The sequence below is a fragment of the Loxodonta africana genome, chromosome 11 (assembly GCF_030014295.1).
Source record: "Loxodonta africana isolate mLoxAfr1 chromosome 11, mLoxAfr1.hap2, whole genome shotgun sequence".
In the NCBI taxonomy this organism is placed as follows: Eukaryota; Metazoa; Chordata; class Mammalia; order Proboscidea; family Elephantidae; genus Loxodonta; species Loxodonta africana.
The window spans coordinates 6,621,313-6,641,503 of NC_087352.1; the positions used below are offsets into that span (position 1 = coordinate 6,621,313).

General features: G+C 55.7%; 2 protein-coding genes across 6 annotated transcripts in view; both read left to right on the forward strand.

Annotated features, from left to right (window-relative positions):
- Positions 1-4,806, forward strand: part of HNRNPUL1 (heterogeneous nuclear ribonucleoprotein U like 1) — a 36,485-nt gene extending 31,679 nt beyond the window's left edge. For all 4 annotated transcript variants that reach the window (XM_064293694.1, XM_064293691.1, XM_064293692.1 and 1 more), the window contains exons 13-15: positions 1,282-1,571; positions 3,158-3,349; positions 3,892-4,806. In XM_064293694.1, coding sequence (XP_064149764.1) covers positions 1,282-1,571; positions 3,158-3,349; positions 3,892-4,008 — 599 coding nt within the window. In that variant the 3' untranslated portion in view covers positions 4,009-4,806. The remainder of the gene's footprint in view (positions 1-1,281; positions 1,572-3,157; positions 3,350-3,891) is intronic.
- A 3,327-nt stretch (positions 4,807-8,133) lies between these two features.
- Positions 8,134-19,005, forward strand: CCDC97 (coiled-coil domain containing 97). 2 transcript variants are annotated; one of them, XM_064293696.1, is made up of 6 exons: positions 8,134-8,295; positions 10,100-10,555; positions 12,352-12,630; positions 13,136-13,265; positions 15,555-15,617; positions 17,600-19,005. In XM_064293696.1, exons 1-6 carry the CDS (start codon positions 8,250-8,252, stop codon positions 17,646-17,648), a joined length of 1,023 nt encoding a protein of 340 aa, XP_064149766.1. In that variant the 5' UTR covers positions 8,134-8,249; the 3' UTR covers positions 17,649-19,005. The 2 variants fall into 2 exon arrangements, with proteins under 2 accessions (XP_064149766.1, XP_064149765.1); XM_064293695.1 differs by lacking the exon at positions 17,600-19,005 and having other exon boundaries at positions 8,139-8,295; positions 15,555-15,741.
- Positions 19,006-20,191: the final 1,186 nt, after the last annotated feature.

Consider the following 20,191-nt stretch of genomic DNA (forward strand, 5'->3'; position numbering starts at 1 on the left):
CAGCACCAAGACCAGACTCGGGGCCTCAGGGAACCCCCGGGCCCGCACTCCCCTGGGCACTGCACCCGCCGAAGCCTGTCACCGTTGCGCATGGCACATACTCTGTCATATTGCCATCGATTCTGTGATTCTTCCTTGAGAAGAGGGGCCAGACCTGGTTTCCTGCCATCCTGGATCCCAACTGAGGACCTGGCACCAGGCAAAGGTTACCACTGCCGTCGGGTCAATTCCGACTCTTAGTGATCGTACAAAACAAAGTAGAATTGCTCCGTAGTGTTTCCAAAGCTGTAAATCTTTATGGAAGCAGATGGCCACATCTTTCTCTGGGAGATGGCTGATGGGTTCAAACCACCAACCATTTAGTTCGCAGCCGAGCACTTTAACCATGGCACCAGCAGGGCTCCTAAGGCAGGTGTTAGGATGGTTTTTTGTTTTTAAAATAGAGAACCAGACTGAGAGATGTTAATTTGTCCAAGATCGCCCAGCTAAACCCAGAGCTGAGAGTCACGTAATTCAGAGCCCAAGTTCTCAGTCACTAGTTCTGCTGTGTCTGAAGAAAGTGTGTGTTCATTGACTAACAAGCATGTCCTGAGCCTGCTGTTTCAGTCTCGTGCTAGATAGTTCTGGGGACACAGCCATGACACATGCATCACCCTGCAGTGACGCCCAGAAATATTCTGGGCTGAATGGGAAAGCCCAAGGAAGCTGCGTGCACAGGTGGCAGCTGATCCAGGGGCAGCAGGGTTCAGGAAAGGCCTCCTGAGGCGCTGATATCTGAGTTAAGTCCCAAGGTGCAGGAAGACTTGGCCAGAGGAAAGGAGAAGGGCTCCAGGGCAGAAAAACAGCTGCACAAACGCTTGGGCGTGCAGGCCACTTGGCCAAGCCTGAAGAGGACGGGGTCTGATTGGTTCGTGGCCATCGCCAGTACTTAGTATCCCTCTGCCTTGGCATCTCTTTGTAGTGTGCTCAACAAGCGCTGAGATGCTAGGGCCACCATAGTAGCCAGGACAGCTGTGGTCCCAGTCTCCTCAGACCCACAGTCCAGTGGGGGAGACAGACTTAGCAGCAGACGGTGATGACCTGGGGCTCTCAGGGCCGGGACTGGGGGTGCTGCCTAGGGGTCTGGGGGGCCCAGTGGGGTTGCTTTATTGGCTTGCTTTAACTGAGCTCCTGCTTTGTGTCTGCCCATGCTGGGGACGCAGCAGTTGCCAAGGCAGACCAGTTCCTGAGGCCTGCAAGTTGAGAATGATGGGCCCTCTCCTCTGGATTTCTCCCATGCAGGTTTCAATCGCAGTGGGGGTGGTGGCTACAACCAGAACCGCTGGGGTAACAACAACCGGGATAACAACAACTCCAACAACCGAGGCAGCTACAACCGGACCCCCCAGCAACAGCCGCCGCCACAGCAGCCTCCACCACCACAACCGCCGCCACAGCAGCCGCCGCCGCCACCCAGCTACAGCCCTGCTCGGAACCCCCCGGGGGCGAGCAGCTACAACAAAAACAGCAGCATCCCTGGCTCCAGTGTCAATACCAGCACCCCTACCGTCAGCAGCTACAGCCCTCCACAGGTGAGAGAGAGAGAGAGCGTGTGTGTGTGTGTGTGCGCGCGCGTGCGCACGTCCATGTGCATGTGCACGCTCAGCCCCAGCAGGTGAGGGGATGGAGCCAGGGGAAGAAATCAGCACATGCTCCAGCCACAGGTCTCCTTCAGCCCTGCCTTTCTTTCTTCTTGGCATTGATTGCTTTTGATAGGGGTGGACCCTAGACAGTCCTGGATCCCCTCCAAACCCTGGAGGAGACTGGGACCCTCCCAGAATCTACCGGTTCTACCACCATCCAGGGGATGGGCTGGAAGCAAGGACATTTCTCCTGGCTGAGTCACTGACCTCATGATTCCCCAAGAAGGCACTTGTTTGGAATCACCCCTTGCCCAGGCTGTAAGAGGCTGACCCCTTTTTCTTCAGGATGTGAAAATTGAGGCCCAGGGAGAGGGAGGGCCTCCAGGCCCTGGTAATGGACTAGAGGTGAGACCTTACGTCCTGCACTGAGGTTCATTTCCTGTGCTGATCAGGCTCAGTGCTTGTGCCCAGTCTGTATGTACAGGCTCTGTGTAAACAGAGGACTTGAACATTCCCATACCTGTTGCCGCCAAGTCGATTCCAACTCATAGTGACCCTATACGACAGAGTAGAACTGCCCCATAGCGTTTCCAAGGAGCAGCTGGTGGATTCGAACTGTTGACCTTTTTTGGTTAACAGCCATAGCTCTTAACCACTGCGCCATGGAACAGCCATTTCCGGGGTACCTTCTAAGTGTCAGGCCTTGGAACAGCTACCAGGACACAGAGATGAATGGTTACCAGTCCTGGTCTAACCATTTTCTAGAATGAGTCAGGCCAGCACACGTTCCAGCCCCAGACCCACAACAGCCTGGTTTTGTGACCTTAGACAAACAGCTTCACCTCTGAGCTTCATTTTCCTGCCTAAAGGACTAGAGCTGTTACAGAGTTCACATCTGAGTTTGTTGTGAGGGATGGGTGGCATTGTAGCTTAGTGGCTAAGAGCGCAGGCCCTGGAGCTGACAGAGCTGAGGTCTCCTCCTGGCTCTGCCACTTTCTAGCTATGTGACCTCGGCCCAGGGATCTCATCTCCCTGAGCCTCAGGTTTCTCCTCTGTAAGTGGGGTTAGTAACGGAACCTCCATCACAGAACTGATAGGAGGATTGTGTGTATTAATGACACATCCCGGACTTGGGGAGCACTTAGGAAACCGCCCCTCCTGGTTTTCTCAGGTCTTCCAGTAACAACTACCGCACTTACTGAGTGCCTGCCAGCGGTGACTGTGCTCAGTGATTGCCCAAGGTGATCCACAGGGGCAAGTTCTGCTGTGATTCTCGTTTTACAGAAAAGGAAACTGGGACTTCAAGAGGTGCCATGTGCTTGCCCCCCAGGCTCTCAGAGCTGGGATCAGAGTGAAGAACACAGCCCTTCATCCCTGCCCTGTCCTGCATGGTGACAGAGCAGACCCCTCCTCAGCCCCAAAACAACCTCTACCAGGGCTTTCCTTTGTGGGCCAACTGCTTATGAAGACCCTTTCTCCATCCCAGCCGTGAGCTGGCGGTTTGACAGCTCTGCTTTTTTTTCCCAACTTTCCAGCCGAGTTACAGCCAGCCACCCTACAACCAGGGAGGTTACACCCAGGCCTACACAGCCCCACCGCCTCCACCTCCACCACCACCTGCCTACAACTATGGGACATATGGGGGGTACAACCCGGCCCCCTACACCCCGCCGCCACCCCCCGCTGCACAGACCTACCCTCAGCCCAGCTATAACCAGTATCAGCAGGTAGGTACCAGACTGGACGCTGACTGGGTAGAGAAACCTTCAGGGGCCCCTGCCTGGATGTGTGTTCCCAGGCTTGAGTCTATTTATCCCTAAAAAGATGGCAGCCTGCTGGCCTTGGTGCTGGTGCTCCGCAGTACAGTGCTTCGGAGCTGTGTACTGAGTAACCGGTGTTGCAGCCCCTCTGCATGGCTGTGTAGGGTCTGGCAGAGAGGGCCCACAAGCCTGCTTCAGCACTGCAGCCAGTGCCATTCCTATTGGCTGCTGCTCGGGCCACATACCTGTTGGTGAATATTTTGAACATGCCATCTGGCTGTGCCTGGAAGGACATAGGTTAGCAAGCCAGGACACCTGGGCTGTGGTCCCTAACTGCCTGCCCACGTGGCATCAGGCCAGTCCCTTATCCTTGATTCCTCTGTCCGTCAGGGGACCCAGCTGTTAGCTGCCATCACTGTACCCATCTCTTCTAGGTGAGGGTGGGTCTGGAGAAAGGACAGCCTGGTGTTGGGGTCTGACCCCCGTCCTGTTGGTTTCTGTCTCCCCAGTATGCCCAGCAGTGGAACCAGTACTACCAGAACCAGGGCCAGTGGCCGCCGTACTACGGGAACTACGACTACGGGAGCTACTCCGGGAGCACGCAGGGCGGCACGAGCACACAGTAGCCAGGGCGCCCAGAGGCCCCTCCACCAGCGCCCACCTCGGCCCCTCCTCTGCCCCTGCCGGGTCCCGTGGTGCTGGGGGATGGGGCCACCCCAGGGCTGCCTCCCTCCAGCCCACTGCCTCCCTGCCAAGGGGCTTCTTCCCTACACAGGGCCAGGCTTTTCTCTCTGAATTCAAACAGGCAACAATGACCTTTTATTTTCTGTCGACCCCCGCCTCCTCCCTCCTCCTCCTCCTTCCTTTTTCACTAGAGAACCCTCCCCCCCTCCCTTGATCACACAGTGAGGCTCCAGTGACTGAGGGGAGGACCCCCCATCCAGTCGTGCCCACCCTCCAGCCCCTCAGCTTCCCAGACCCTCATGCAGTTTGTTGTAAATTCTTCCAGAAGCTGTTTTACTGTCTGCTTTTCAGGATTAAAAAAAAAATCAAAAACTTTAAAAAAAAAAAAAACCATGAGTTTAAAAAAGCAAAATGCAGAGGGAGGAAGCAGTGACCTTATTTTTTTTTGTAATTATGCTTTCCCCCCCGCCCCCTATTTTTTAGAATCTGTCAGTTTTTACTGTGGGTCGGCTGTTGGTATTTCATCAAGATAACCATCTCTTTGCTGAGTTCAGGTGACCGAGGAAGAGCCACACCCTCGAAACAAAACAAAACACACAACAAACCACAAAATCACCTTTAACCTAACTTTTTATACAATGTCTCAGTTCCCCATAACTTTGCACACAAGCTTCTGTGTCAAGTTGAATTGTAACTGCTTTTTTTGTATTTGGAGAGAGTGTGACTATTGAACTTGAAACCTTTTATTCTGGGCGTCCTGGTAGTTTCTGGTGGGACAAAACGGGCGAGGGGGAAAGGGAGGTGGAGGGCTCCTTCCCTCAGAACGTTAAGCTCTCCCACCGCCTCCCTCAGAGGTCTCTAGGTCCCAGACCTGGGAGTTTTTCCTACAGTGATCCGCTTCAATTATTTTTACTTTCCCTTGTCCCATATGTTTTAACGGGATTTTAACAAACTGCACTTATTAAGAAATGTGTTTGCCCTGTTTTGTTTCGTTTTGTTTTCTTTCAATAAATGACATGGCATCTCCTAGCAGGAAGGACGCAGGGATGGAACCCTAAAGTGTTACCACACTTGGCATTTAACCAGGATGGGGACCTTTTCAAGGGGCATTTATTTACTCATTCATTAAACCAACCTGTAATTACTGAGGGCTTCGTGTGCCTGGCCCTGTTTTTAGTGCTGGGGACGCCCCTTCTAGCTTCTTGGCGCCCCCAGTTTAAAATCCGCTAGTTGGTTTTTAAAGTGGTTCTTGGGTCCTTTACCCCTCACAGTCGATTGACACTCCAAAACCGGCAGGAAATTTTTGAGTGGAAGGTGTAAAGCAGGTCCCTAGGCCAAGGGAGAGGTGGGGTGGTTGGGAGGAAACCAGGGCTGGGTTGTTCAGGGGCATCACCAGGTGTTAACTGAACATTCACCCCAGGCCTGGTCTCTGCAGTTACTGGCTGCCCACCTGTGGTCCAGGCCAGTTAGGAGCCCAGGGAGCATCCATCATTCAGCCAGAATGTGCCAGGCACCTGCTCTGCGTCATCTGTTCTGGGCAGTGCTGGGGACACAGCATGACCAAAGCAGTCCGGGACCCTGCCCTCATGGGGCTCCCAGTCCAGAGGCAGGATGAGCCTGGCACCAAACAGTGGCAGCCCCAAGTGGTCAGAGGTGAGGAATTCTGAAGAGGGGTGGTGAAAGAAGGGCTTCTGTAGGCATTGATAGTGAAAATTCAGTGAACTAGGGTAAAAGCGCACCAACCTTTTCATTAGCACCGCATTTATTTACTGAGCAGGTGCTGTGTTACCAGCCTGTGATGGGACAGTGCGGGGGCACAGGGGTGGCCTGGTCAGCCCCTATCCTCTCTGGTCCAGCCCTACAGAAAGGGACACAGGCTACAAACGGGAGGAGGGAAGCCAATTAGTCTGGAGGGCCAGGGCGGGGCATCTGAACATGAGAGAGGGCCAAGATTGGTGGTCAAGGCTGATGAGAGATCCTTGTGTACCTTTCCGCTGCTTGAGGGAGAGCCTGCCAGCAGGCCTCAGGTTCTGCTATTGTTAGGTGCTGTCCAGTCAGTTCTAACTCATAGTGACTATAGAACACAGTAGAATTGCCCCATGGGTTTCCAAGGGGCAGCTGGTGGATTTGAACTGCTGACCTTTTGGTTAGCAGCCAAGCTCTTTACCACTAGCCACCAGGGTTCCCCTAGTCTGGGAAATTCCTTTCCTTGCCAGTCCATGTGTGGGTCAACCGCGCCCTCTGCTGCCCACTCCTGATAACACGCCTAAATACAATCCCTAGCCCTCCTGTGGTGAGTTCTCCACATCTCCAGATTATGGGCCAGTAAAGCCAGAAGTGCCTCCTCTGCTCTCAACCAGTCTCTGAATTACTGCAGCAGGCTCTTCACAGGTCGCCCTTACCGCGATCCACGGCCCCTCCTTGCCCACTGCCCGTCAGGATGAAAGAGCGCAAGCTACTTAATGCTGTTTATGAGTCTTGCCTGGGTGGGCCCTGGTGACCTCACTGGCTTCACCTCTTGTTGCTCCCCCTTGGAACTTTAGATCAGTGGCTTTTCTGGAGTGTGGGGGAGTTATCAGGTGCCATTGAGTCAGCTCCTCATAGCGGCCCTATGCGCAACAGAACAAAACACTGCCCGGTCCTGCGCTATCCTCACAACGTTATGCTTGAGCTCATTGTTGCAGCCACACCGTGTCAATCCACCTTGTTGAGGGTCTTTCTCTGTTCCACTGACCCCGTACTCTGCCAAGCATGATGTCCTCCAGGGACTGATCCCTCCTGACAACAGGTCCGAAGTATGTGAGACCCAGTCTCACCATCCTTGCTTCTAAGGAGCATTCTGGCTGTACTTCTTCCAAGACAGATTTGTTCGTTCTTTTGGCAGTCCATGATATATTCAATATTCTTCGCCAACGCCACAATTCAAAGGCGTCAGTTCTTCCTTATTCATTGTCCAGCTTTCACATGCATATGATGCGATTGAAAATACCATGGCTTGGGTCAGGCACACTTTAGTCTTCAAGGTGACATCTTTACTTTTCAACACTTTAAAGAGGTCCTTTGCAGCAGATATTCCCAATGCAATGCATCGTCTGATTTCTTGACTGCTGCTTCCATGGCTGTTGACTGTGGATCCAAGTAAAATGAAATTCTTGACAACTTCAGTCTTTTCTCTGTTTATCATGATGTTGCTCATTGGTCCAGTTGTGAGGATTTTTGTTTTCTGTGGGGGGAGGGTGTTAAATTTCTCCTTAGGGATCTCAAAAAGCTGTAAACCTTGGAAAATAAAGACTCACAACGTTTTCAAATCCCCTGCCTCCCAGTCACGGCCTTCACGTGAGAACTTTCCTATTCCTTGACCGTAAGTGAAGTCTTTGCGGCTCCCAGACTATCCATGCCTGCCATCCGTCTAGGTCTTTGCCTTGCCCATCCACTGGCTGAAACCCTTATCTCCTGTCTTTTACTCTAATTTCTGCTCATCCTTCAAGTCTCAGCTCCGAGGTCTCCTCCTTCAAGAAATAAGCGTTTCCTGACCCTTCTGTTTGCCAGGCCTGGAGGACTCCTACCCGTCCCATAGAATAAATCAGGACCACAGTTGCCCTCCTCCATATCTGAAGATCTCCTCCATGTCTGAGGACCATAAAGTGGGAAGTTCTACCTCTTATCTCACCACCCATCTCATGCCAGCCAGTGACTGGTGTGATGACAGAAGTAGGAGTTGAGGCTTAGTAAATATTCCCTGAGGTGGTGAAGAAATGAAGGGGAGAGACTGGCGTCTAAACCAGAGCACAGGCCCTGGAAGGCGCGCATTTAACCATCCACCCCAACATGAGGCATGCTGGGCTATTCCACGCAGGCCTCTGCTGGGCGCTGGAGTCACCGCACTGAGCAAGATGAATAGTGGTCCAGATCCCTCCTGATGTTTCAATTTTGTGGCAGTTCAGATAGGAGAGGCTGAGTGGCTTCTCTGACCCAGCGTCCCTTTTCTGCCTGGCTGAGGCGGGCTGAGGGAGGTACGCATGCGCATAGATAGGCCCACCTTCGGCCCGGAACCTTGGTGCCCGGGCGCAGGGGGGCACCCGGCCCCGGGAGCGTGCTCAACCGGAAGTGGCTGCTGAGGGCGTGGGGCTGGGATCGGATTGTGGAACCTGCCGTGGCGGTTGGCAAATTGTAGAGACTCAGGATGGAGGCTGTGGCGACCGCGGCGGCGGCGAGGGAACCCGATGAGGGTGAGGCCCCGGCCGCGCGGAGGCTGAGGGAGGCGCGGCCGCGGTGTCACTGGGAGATGATTCCCCAGGAACGTGAAGGAGGACTCTTTATAGGGGAACACCTGCCCTCCGCCTTATCTGAGTCTTTCTGCAGTTGTCCAGGTTAACCCCTCTCTCGGCAGGCTGACTTCCTAACCACCCACCCCCCAAATTAACCTCTTCCCAGTTCCAGTTCAAAGCCAACCCTTTCCATATCCTGGGCTAATCTGTTTACTCACCAGGCTCTCAGGTTAATTTAAACCTCTTCCGTGTCTTGGGCTAACTCTCCCACTGTCCCAGGCTAACCCTTCTCACAGTACCTCCACGTAATCCGGAATAATATCCCCATATCGAGATCCTTAATCACATCTGCAAAGACTCTTTTTTTGGCTGTATAAGCTAACATTCGCAGGTACTTAGGATTAGAACATGGATCCCTTTTAGGGTCTCTTTATTTTAGCCTATTACAGTCTCCTTCAGGGAGGTATATTCTTCCCATCTGTTCAAGGAGCCCTCTTGTCATCCTTCACCTCTACGAAGCCCCTCCCCAACCTTTCATTACCCCCCCAGTCTTTGAGACACCTCCCCTTGGATGTCCCTAGGGCCATCACACCTTCTGTGTCCCAAACTGGCCTCAGCATCTTCCCCCAGACCTGCTCCTCTTCCATGTCCCAGTCTCAGGGATAAACTGACCGTGCCCAGGCCGGAGCCCTGGACCTCATCCTGGATGCGCCTCTCCCTGCCCAGCCCTTCAGCCCCATGGCTTGTCCACTCTGCTTTCTGAGTGTCTGTCTAACCCCCACCACTCTCCAGCACTCCTGCCCTGGTCCAGCTCAGTCTTCTCTTGCCTCAGCAATTAAAACCCTCCCATCACACCTGTAACTGTCACCCCTTCACTCCTCCGTTCCCCTGCCAAGCCACCTACAGGAGTTGTCTGTACTTTTCTGCCTTCACTTATTTCCTGCTTGCTGCAGTCTTGCTCCATTTCCTACCATTTGCAGGAAACAGCTCTCCCCAAGATTTGCCCACCACTGAGCTCTTCTCTTATCTTTGTCTGTACTGTCTTTTTAACCTTGCCGGTTTCCCTCATCAGACGGGATTCTCCCTGAGGGCAAGGGGTAGATTGGCTTCATCTCTTGGGTTCTCAGCTCAGAGCTTGGCGTAGAGTGGTTGGGTCAGTGTGTGAATGAGTAAGAAGAGAGCGAGGGAATGAGTGAGTGAGTAAACAGATTAATGAATGTATTCATGAGTTTGTGAACAAGTAAAAAGGCAAACATTAGAGTGAATCAACGAGTGAGGTGGTAAGGGACCAAGTAGACATGCCAGCCACAGTCCGCCTCGCTTTGTGTTTGCTGTTCCCTCCGCCTGGAGCACTCTTCCCCTAGAAACCCTGTGGCAGAGTCCCTGGACACCTTCAGGGCCCTACAAATATCGCATTTTGGGAAGGCCTTCTCTGACTGTCCCATTCAAAATCGCAGCCTTCCCCCTACTCCCTTCCCTTTCACTTTTGATTTCTCTGTATGGTTCTTGAAACTGCCTAACACACTGTTTTCAATAATTATAATTATTATATAATTATGTTGTTAATTGTGTGCCCCACTAAAGGTCAGCTTCTTGAAGGCAGGAGATTTTACCTGACCTGTTCAATGTGGTCTCTCTTGGGCCTAAGACAGTGCTTTTAGTATAGTAGGTGCTCAGTAAATGTGAAGAGGGAGGGACTGAGCACTAGTCCCTTCCTCTTTCCCTACTGCCACCCCTGGACTGACAAATCTCCGCCTGCCAACAGGCTGCACGGAGCCTAGTCCCGGCCACTGGGGGGAGCTGAGCTGGACACCGGTCCCACCCAGGCCCCAAGACAAGGTGGACGCCTCAGAGGAAGCACCGGGGGCTCTGGACAACGACCCCCCCGGGGCCGAGAGCCCAGCGGTGAGCGCCATGCTGCGTGCCGTGGCCGCCAGCCGCCTGCCCGTGTGCAGCCAGCAGCGGGGCGAGCCTGACCTGACTGAGCGGGAGAAGGTGGCCATCCTGGGCCGGCTGTACCACGAGAAGCCGCTGGTGTTCCTAGAACGCTTTCGCACGGGCCTCCGCGAGGAGCACCTGGCCTGCTTCGGCCACTTGCGCGGCGACCACCGTGCAGACTTCTACTGTGCGGAGGTGGCCCGACAGGGCACTGCCCGGCCCCGCGCCCTGCGCACCCGTCTGCGCAACCGGCGCTACGCTGCGCTGCGGGAGCTCATCCAAGGTGGGGGGGGCAGGGGGCCAAGTTGGGAGGCAGGGGCATGCGGGAGGGGAGACTAAGGCAGAGATGGAGAGGGAGGCTGAAGCAGAGACAGCTGAATGGGAAACTGAGGCCGAGTGGGGTAGAAGTAGTGAGAAACAAGGATGCAAGAGCAGAAATACAGACACTGATCGTGGAGGATGAGTTCCAGACAGAGAGATGGGGACAGACTGAGATAGAGATGTGCAGTAAGAGAGACAGACAGACGGGCCCAAGGGAGGAGAAAGGCACAGACAGTGAGGAAGGGCCAGAACTTAGTGGCTGGCAGAAGTGGCATTTCATATCAGTGGGTAAAGGAGGGTTTATCCAGTGCACAGCACTGTGATAATTGATTGTCCATAAAGACAAAGAGATCCCTCCCTCACTGCATACACAGAGGTATTAAAAGAAACCAAGGGGAGTATGATCATGACCCCGGGGGATACCAGATCATTCTTGAACAAGACACAGCATGTGAAAACAGTAAAGGAAAACACTGATACCTTTTTGACCTTGACTTAATTTAAAGCATCTTAAAGACCCTCAACCCAAGCTAAAAGACGAGAACAATTGAACTCTCTAGTGAGGGAAGAGGCACAAGCTGTAGAGACAGAAAGAATGAGACACAAGGACAGGCAAGGGAACAAAGACAAAGAAAGGAGGAGAATGAATGAATGAAGTGGGGTTAGATGACAGGAAGCGAGAACGCAGGAAAAGGGTGGTGGCAGAGGGGCGGAGAGAGACAGGGATAAAGGGGGAGAGGGAAACAGACCCTGAGAGAGAAGGTGCCAGAGCTAGGAAGAGGGGGGAGATGCCCCAGAGAGATGAGGGTGAGAGGGCACGCGGGGGCAGGGGGTGGCAGAGCAGGACAGGGCCCGGGGCAACAGCTCCAGGCAGAGACTCACCAGGTCTCTGTCTGCCCTAGGCTCTGAAGGCAGGGCTAGGTCCCTGGGTAGGAGAGACCAGGGGTAGGTTTAAGGCTAACCTGAGGGACAGAACTGCTCCTGCAGGAACAGGCAGCCAGGGGGAAGGCCATGATCCTGCCCTTGGGGCGGTGGGGAAGCCAGAGCTACCTGAGGGGGTGACCTCAGAGAGGAGTGCTCTGGGGAGAGGTGAGGGCTGGGTGCCTGCCACCCCCAAGCAGACATAGCTCCCACCAGGGATGCTCACACGTGGGTACACGCCCCAGCCTACCTGACCCTGTGTACACGTGTGGGCATATGCACTCATGTACCTGACAGTGCACATGTATTGAGATATACAGCCTGTGGCCAGGCTGGGCCCCGACAGTCAGGTGTACACAGCCTCCATGCTTGGCCACGTGTGCAGCACATCTCCTCACGTCTGCATGCAGATCCCAGTCACGTAGGTGCCCGCGTGTGCACAGGCATGACCATGGGCGGTGTGCTGAGACACACAGAAACGCAAACACATGTACACATACTGACAGGCAGTACTTGTGACTACTACCCAGGCACTGTTGTGCATGGGCCCCAGATCAGCAGTGCTGCAGGCACCAGGTTGCCTGACTACACTCACATTTGAACAGGCGAGGACACACGTCGGCAAGCTTATCATGCATACATGCCACACATATGAGCACACGTTCCCAGTGACCTCAGGCATCAGACTCTTACACATCTTCCTACAAGCATGACCACGCACGTTTGGACATACATGACCCATGACCACGCACACATCTGATCAGACACGTGTACCCCACCCAGCCCCTCCCCTCGCCTGCATGCCTGACCCATATGGCCACTGTCTCTCCGGTGCAGGGGGCGAGTACTTCAGTGACGAGCAGATGCGATTTCGGGCCCCCCTGCTGTACGAGCAGTACATCGGGCAGTACCTAACCCAGGAGGAGCTCAGCGCCCGCACCCCGTTCCCCCAGTCCCCCAAGCCAGGCTCCCCTGGCACCCCCGTCTGCCCGCTCTCAGACCTGCTGCTCCAGTCCTACCAGGAGCGGGAGCTGCAGCAGCGGCTGCTCCAGCAGCAGGAGGAGGAGGAGGCCTGCCTGGAGGAGGAGGAAGAGGAGGAGGACAGCGATGAGGAAGGTGAGGGCCAGAAGCAGGGAGACCCCAGTATCCGGATGCTCCAGCCCAGGCCTGCCTGTCTCTCCATTTTCTGGCAACAGGCCGGACACCCAGTGGGCAAGAGCAGACACCACAGCCCTGCCCTTCCTGGCCCAGCCCCCACCCCTGGATGGCCTGGCCCTTCTCAGCCTCGCTAGGGTCTTTGTCCCTGAAACGGAACTGCTCTTGCCAGCTCAGAGGCACCGAGTGGTCTTACACCTCCAGGCCTTTGCATGTCTTCTTTCTCCTGCCAGGAGTGCCTTCCCTTCGTCCTCAGGTCCCCACCCTGTTACATGGGCCCTGGTTTGGGCCCTGGTTGGGATGGCACTGCATTGTCAGTACGTGCTGGGTGTGTGTGTGGGAGGGTGGGCACCAGGCTGTGTTGGTCACAGGGCTGGACACGGAGACAGCAGCTCTCTGTGCGCATGTGCTCAGCACCTGCACGCACCCACCCTCATGCCCACCTGGTGGGTGTCTCCCCATGCAGACAAGAGCTCTGGCAAAGACTCAGAGGCCTGGGTCCCCGACTCTGAGGAGAGGCTGATCCTACGGGAGGAGTTCACCAGCCGGATGCACCAGCGCTTCCTGGACGGCAAGGACGGGGACTTTGACTACAGGTGCTCTGGGGCCTGCACCCCACCAGGTCTCTCACATGCGCACAAAGGTCCTGGAACAGTTCCAGGACGTCGGCCCCAGGATCAGACACCTTGCTTCAAAGGTGGCTGGGTGACGTTGGTCCTGCCTCTTACTTCCCAGAGCCTCAGTCCCCCAGTCTCCCCAGTCCTCCAGTCCCCCTAGTCCCCCCAGTCCCCCAGTTGCTCCAGTCCCCCAGTACCCCCAGCCCTTCAGTCCCTCAGTCCCCCCAGTCTCCCCAGTCCCCCAGTTCCCTCAGTCCCCCAAACCCCCAGTCCCTCAGTCCCCCCAGTTCCTTCAATCCCCCAGTATCCCCAGTCCCCCAGTCTCCCAGTCCCCCAGCCCCCCCAGTTCCCCAGTACCCTCAATCCCCAAGTCCCCCAGTCCCTCCAGTCCCCCAGTCCCCCCAGCACTCCCAGTCCCCCAGTCCACCCAGTCCCCGCAATCCCCCCAGTCCCTCCAGTCCCCCCAGCCCCCCAGTTCCCTCATTCCACCAGTCCCCCCAGTCCCTCAGTCCTCCATTCCCCCTGTCCCCCATTCCCCCTGTCCCCCATTCCCCCTATCCCCCAATCCCCTCAGGCTCCCAGTCCCTCAGTCCCCCCAGTCCCCAATCCCTCAGTCCTTTGTAAGGAGGGCAGGAGCAGGGCCAAACTCTGCTCAGTAGTGATAGCATACTGAAACAGGTCCGTTCTGCCTGATAAGATGCCACTACCCCGAGCCCCAAAGTGTCCCTCAGGATCCCGGCTCTCTGAGTGTGGCAGAAGTAACACCTGGCAGGGTCAGTGCCTAGCGTGGAGAGGGCCTGTGGCGGGTGCCCCTGCAGTTCCAATGGTTGATTTCTCCAGTATAACCCCGAGAGTGAGACACCTAGGTGGCCTGCTTTGGGAAAGGACTTTGCCCCCAGGGAACAGGACACAGGAGTGTGAAGTGCTGCTGTCAAAGATAAATAGTTTTGTAAACGGAGGCTTTCTGGCCTGGTGGTCCAGAACCCCGGGTCTGGCAGCCGAGGGCCCTGGTTTCAAATCCGGCCCCAACCTGTGAATTTTGTGGTCACAAATGAGCAGCCTCTCCACTTGGACCCTTGGTGGGCTCATTAGTAAAAAGAGGATTGTGAAGTTCACCGGCACAATGCCTGACTCACGGCCAGCACCCGGTGACAGCAGCATCACTGGCCTGGCCTGGGACCCCAGCTTCAGGGTGGAATCTGGCTGATCCACATAGAGCTCGTACACCCAGCTTCCTGTGAGGACACTGGGCCTGGTGGGGGTAACAGGGACTGGCGGGCCTGAAGCCTGTCCCCTCCTGGGAGGGCAGCCATAGCCAGCACGGCCCTCATCTGCACATGCAGCCAACATTGTTGAGCCTCTTCTGTGTCCAGCTGCTGGGGGTAAAGCAGGGAGAAAACTGATGAAAGCAAAACTCTCGTGAGGAAGACAGGGAATTATCCAGCATCTGGTGCTGGGGGTAGTGATGGGGCCACAGGGAAATAAAGCAGGGGAAGGGGAAGGCCTCTCAGAGGAGATGACATGTGAGCAAAGATCTGCAGCAAGTGAGAAGCCACAGAAATCCCTGGGGGAAGAGCCTTCCTGGCAGGGGGACCAGCAGGGGCAAAAGCGTGAGGCGGCCCATGCTTGGTGAGTTGGAGGAACAGCCAGGCGAACAGAGTGGCCACAGCAGTCGCGTAGGGGGAGTGTGGGAGCTTCTTAGAGGTGGGGACCCAACCAGGCAGGGCTTTGCAGACCTGGGGAGTGTGGTGGAAAGGCGGGAGGGCTTTGAGCAGAGCAGGGCTCTTCCTTATATCCTGGAAGGAGGAGTTACTGCCTCAAGGCAAGGGTTCTCAACCTCCGGGTGCTTGACCTTTTGGGCGGGATTGTTCTTTGTGTTCAATGCTGTCTTGTGCATTGCGGGAGGTTCAGCAGCACCCCTGGTCTCCACACTACATGCCAGTAGTACCCACCCACTTGTGATTATCAAAATGTTTCCAGTCAGTCACCAAACGTCACTAGGGGGCAAAGTCACCCCCAGTTGAGAACCACTGCCTTAGGGAACATGGGCCTGAGTGTCGCCCTATCTGCCAGCTTTCCAAGACAAGCTGGAAATCCAGGTTTTTTATTTTAAGTCCTGAGAGGCCAAACAGTCCCTTTTGAGGGTAGCCTTCGGCTGGCAGCTGCTCTTAACCTGGGCCTTCCAGAGCCCCTCCAAAGTGTGGGGGGCAGAGGAGGGCAGCCTGGGCCCCAGGGAAGCCCAGCCCCTGACAGCCTCTCCCCCTGCAGCACAGTGGATGACAACCCCGATTTGGACAACCTGGACATTGTGGCGCGGGATGAGGAGGAGAGGTACTTCGACGAGCAGGAGCCGGAGGATGCACCCAGCCCAGCCCAGAGCTAGACAGGGACTGACGCCCGCCCGCCAGCCAGCCTCCCCAGCCTGCCACCAGCCCCAACAAGAGAGTTGATGACAGGCTGGCTCAGTGACTTTTTCTCTGAGGGGACATCAGGGCGGTTCCCCCCACACCACCACTGCCACCAGCCCCGCTGGGTCCAGGTCTCATCGCAGCCTCGCCCCACCTGTTTCTAGGCTTCTCTTTCCCCTCCCTGAGCCTGCCTCCATCTTTTTCTTGTTATCTGTGTCTCTCTATGTATATCTCTCTTTGTCTTTCTGGGTTTCTTTCCTTGTCTTTCTCTCGGTCTTTTTTTCTCCCTGCTTTTCTATCTTTTGCTCTCCTTCCCCCACCCCGGCTGCCCCTTGTCTCACTGCCCCTCTCTTTTCCCCTTCTGCCTTTCTCTCTCCCTCTCTCCTTGTCTGGTCCTCTCTGTCTCTATCTCCCGCCTTCTACCTCTCCATGCCTTGGGCCCTGTCTCCAGAGCACGAATATTCTCCCCTTGACCAAGGCCTGCAAGGACTCTAGGTGGCTGCAGTGGCCAGGTTGGCTCCAGTACCCAGCTCAGAGCCAGGGCTGACACCTGGGCCCCAGGGCCTCGTGCCGTCTCTGCCTATGTCTCTCTCCCTCTGTCTGTGTCACTGTCTCACGCTCAGCACCTCCTTCAGCCCCTGGGCCTGCCATTCTTCCTGCCTGTATGATTCCACCTCACTGCCTCTATCCTGCCCATCTCTGTCTGGCTCTCAGACTTTATCTCTCTGAGTTTCAGTCCCCCTACCTGGCCAGGCTGGTATGGGCGGCAGAACCCTGGCTGCTGAGTAACGTGCCTCATTGTGGGCAAAGGAGACCCAGGCTTGGGAGGGGTGGCCAGGGGCAGAACGAGGGATCACGGGGCCTGCCAGCTCGAGGGTGGGGGGAGGGGGCGCAGGAGGGCTCTCCCTTCCCAACCTCAGCAGCCCCCCTCTGCCCAGCCACAATTTTCCCTTCCTTCACTTCCTCCGCTTCCCTTGCCTGTTTACACTCCCCAAATACGAACAGGCTGTTATCATGGGTCCTGAGTCATCCCCAACACACAGCCTCCCCCAGCGTCCCTGCCCCCAGCCAGCCACAGGGCCAACCCCGCGGAGCCCCCTGCCGCCCCAGGCTAATGGGAGCCAGATGGCCGCCGGGTGACTCAGCCAGCCACTGGCCTGTGGGAACCCAGGCGTCCAGCCTTCCCATGCCCCCACACCCGCGTAGGCTTCTCCAGTACACACATATACACACACACAGAAGGAACTGGCTGCAGGGGCAGGGGCAGGCCAGGGGTCACAAAGGTGGAGCCTGGAGACCCCTCACATGTGTTGAGATGGAATGGTGGCATCCTGCCCTAGCCTGAGCCTGAAGGACCTTCAAAACCACCTCCTCGGGCATGTAGCCAGAGTGGGGAAGACCTCGAGGCTTCTAGGACCTCGGTTCTTCACCCACAGCGTCGGCCCTGCCCTCTGGGTCAGCCAGAATTAGAGTCAGACACAGAAAGTGAGAGCTGGGCGAGACAGAAGGATGTTCAGATAGGGGCACTGTCAAGTGATTACAGCCATGGCTACTGAGCAGTTCCGTCCACCAGGCCTGAGTGAGAGGCCTGACACCTCGTTGGATGCTCCAAAGAGCCATCGGCTCTCTCACAGATGGCTCAAGGAGGCCCAGAAAGGAGACACTACTCACTCAAGGTCGCACAGCCATCGCAGGCAAGCTGGGATGGGTACCTGGCTCTAGAACTACGCCGTTCCTAGAAACCATTCTACTAGCCTGCCTGTAGATATCGGGGGCAGTCCAGGGCTGGGCTGAGATAGAGGGACAGCACACAGACAGACAGACTTCCTCAGATGGAAAGACTGACAGAGTGCTAGATGGTAACAGCTAATGGCTTTGCCCCACCTCCGCCCCCAAATGTGCTAGGTACCTTCATCCACAGCCTGGGCAGCGATGTTCCAACAGCCCTATGTAGTAGTACATCCGTATCCCGCCTCCTAGAGGGAACAGCAAAGAGGCCCAAGGCAACCCAGCCAGCTACACCCCAGGATCTTTGGGGTCCCACCGTTTGGAAAACCACAGAGAAGAGTGACATCCCTTAGGTACTTGTGTTTGTGCCATCAGTTTGTAAGACTGCACTTTAGAGGTATCAGCCCTTAGTGACAGGCACATTTTTGACTGATCTATCATTAAATGTGTTTAGTACATATTTTGCCATAAACAGTTTTTTTCTTATATATATTTTTAAAAAGCAGTTGGCATCAAGTTAATTCTGACTCATGGAGACCCCATGTGTTCTGTAGTAAAAAGGAAAAAAGGGGGGTGTGTGTGAGAGACAGCAACTGAGTCAGAATTAGGGTTAGTCAGATGGTTGAGAAGTGAACATCTATGGCTGGGGAACAGAGGGGGAGCTGGTCACGGGCAGGGATTAGATGGGGAGACAGGAAGAGAGATGGTGACAGAGGGAAAACCTCAGAGAATCGGGCTGGGGTGATGAGAGACACACCTCTGGTCAGCCTCTGAGCAACTGAGACCTGGAGGTGCTGGAGGCACCCTCCCTCCACCCCCAGTTGAGGTGGGGTGGGCGGAGGGGCTGAGTCAGGGACCAAGGGCCTGGGGCGGGGTGGGGGGTGGTGAGCCCCTTCCCCCACCCCATGTCTCTGGTCTCTCCTGGCCCTGGCCCCACTCTGCTGGCTGCCTCTCAGCTCCTGCCTGTCCCTCCCCCCACGCCTTACACCTCTGCCTCTTGCCAAAGCTAAAACCTTCGCTCATCTGTCTCTGCGTCTTCCTCCCTCCCTCCCTTCACTCTATCCCTGTCTCTGCCCCTTACTGTCCCTTCTCCCTACCTCTCATGCCTTTCTTCTTCCTCTGCCTGCCTTCCTCCTTTCTCTGTCACTTTTCATTCCGTCCCTGCACCTCTCTGGCTGTCTGTGTCCCCGTCACTTTTCACCTTCCCTCTCGCAGAGCCTCCCTCCTTGTTTCCCTCATTTTCCGCTGCCTCTTTCTTGTCATTCCCTCCGTCTCGGTCTCTGGGCTCTGTCACAGCCCCTGTGACCCTGTTTCCTCAGCCCTTTCTCAGTTACCCCCCCCACTCTCTTCTGGGCCCTCATTTTTTCCTATCCCTCTCGCTGCTCAGTCTCGCTCTCGGCCCCCTCCTCTCTGTCTCCCAGGCCCTGGGAGGCCCAGCCAGGATGCCCAGGTCAGCTTCACGGGTGGCCCCTGGGAGCCAGGAACGAGGGGTCCCCACCTCACCCTCACCCAGAGAGGAGGCGGGAGGAGGACAGCAAGGCTGCAGGCCTGTCTGGCCAGAAGGAAATGTCTGCGCTGCGGCCTGGTCACCCCCGCCCCCAGGACCCGCTGGGCCACGGCCGCCCCCGGGCTGGGGCTGCGTAAACACAGCCGCAGGCAGCAGGGATATTTATACCGAGGGCCGGGCGCAGGTCCAGTGCCCACCGCAGCCCCTGCCCTGCCCTGCCTGCCGCCACAGCCAGCCCCGAGCCAGCGTGGCACCAGCCGGCAAAGGGATGTGCCGCAGGCACAGCCTCCACTGGGCATGGAGGCCAGCAGGCGTTGGTTGCACAGGATGTCAGCGGAGGCACTGGGGACACACGACTCCCCCTCCTTTGAAAGCACTAGGACAAAATGCAGGCCCGCATTTTAAACAGCTGCTGGAGAATATTTTTTTTTGGAGAACACCCCCCTCCCCGCACTGAGAGAACTAGAAATGCCCTCTGGGTGACACAAGATGGAGACCATACAACCCCTGAAAGAGGCTAGAGTCACCAGCCCACGTGTAGGACACAAAATGCAGACAGCAGCTGCTCACAGACACCCAGACGCCCACAGAGGTAGAGAACACTAACCCATGAGGACACACAGACATACCACACAGCCCTCTCACAGACACACAGACACGCTGTGAGAACGACAGCAGGCATGCTGGAGACACACCATGTAGACATATAAACGTGCTCAAAATAGCAGCGACGCACACACTGATCACAAAACCCAGAAACAACACGCCCACGGACACAAACACTGGGAACTATTACACACATACACAAACACACGCTGAAAATACAGCTCATGCGTAAGACAGATAAAATCCCCAACACCACCTGGAAACATGTCTTTCTCGTAGTCCTATAAACTTACACGGAAAACACCCACATTTCAAGTCAAACTTTCACTAAGAATGCACAAATTTACACCGAGAAAAGAGCAGCACAGCTGTTGAGAAAAAAATTCAGACATACAACAGCGCCTGGGAGATAATCCCCACTCACACACAGACTTGCCGAGTCAAACGATGCCAGAACAAGAACCCACAGAGAAACATGAAACGCAGACGTGCACACCAGAACTGCAGCACTGTCACAGACACATGGAGCTGAACACGTGCTGGGGCCACACACACACTGAAAATCCCCATGATAACGAGGCACGGGCCGATGGGTTAGAAACTCCCATGCCAGAAACACAAAACTCACACCACAAAACCTGCTCTTGTGCACTCTC

Coding starts and splice junctions, on each gene's coding strand:
- CCDC97 (XM_064293695.1), top strand. CDS start 8,250: ATGGAGGCTGTGGCGACCGCGGCGGCGGCGAGGGAACCCGATGAGG. Junction 8,296..10,099: donor GGCGAGGGAACCCGATGAGG/GTGAGGCCCCGG, acceptor GCCTGCCAACAG/GCTGCACGGAGCCTAGTCCC. Junction 13,266..15,554: donor GACGGGGACTTTGACTACAG/GTGCTCTGGGGC, acceptor CTCCCCCTGCAG/CACAGTGGATGACAACCCCG.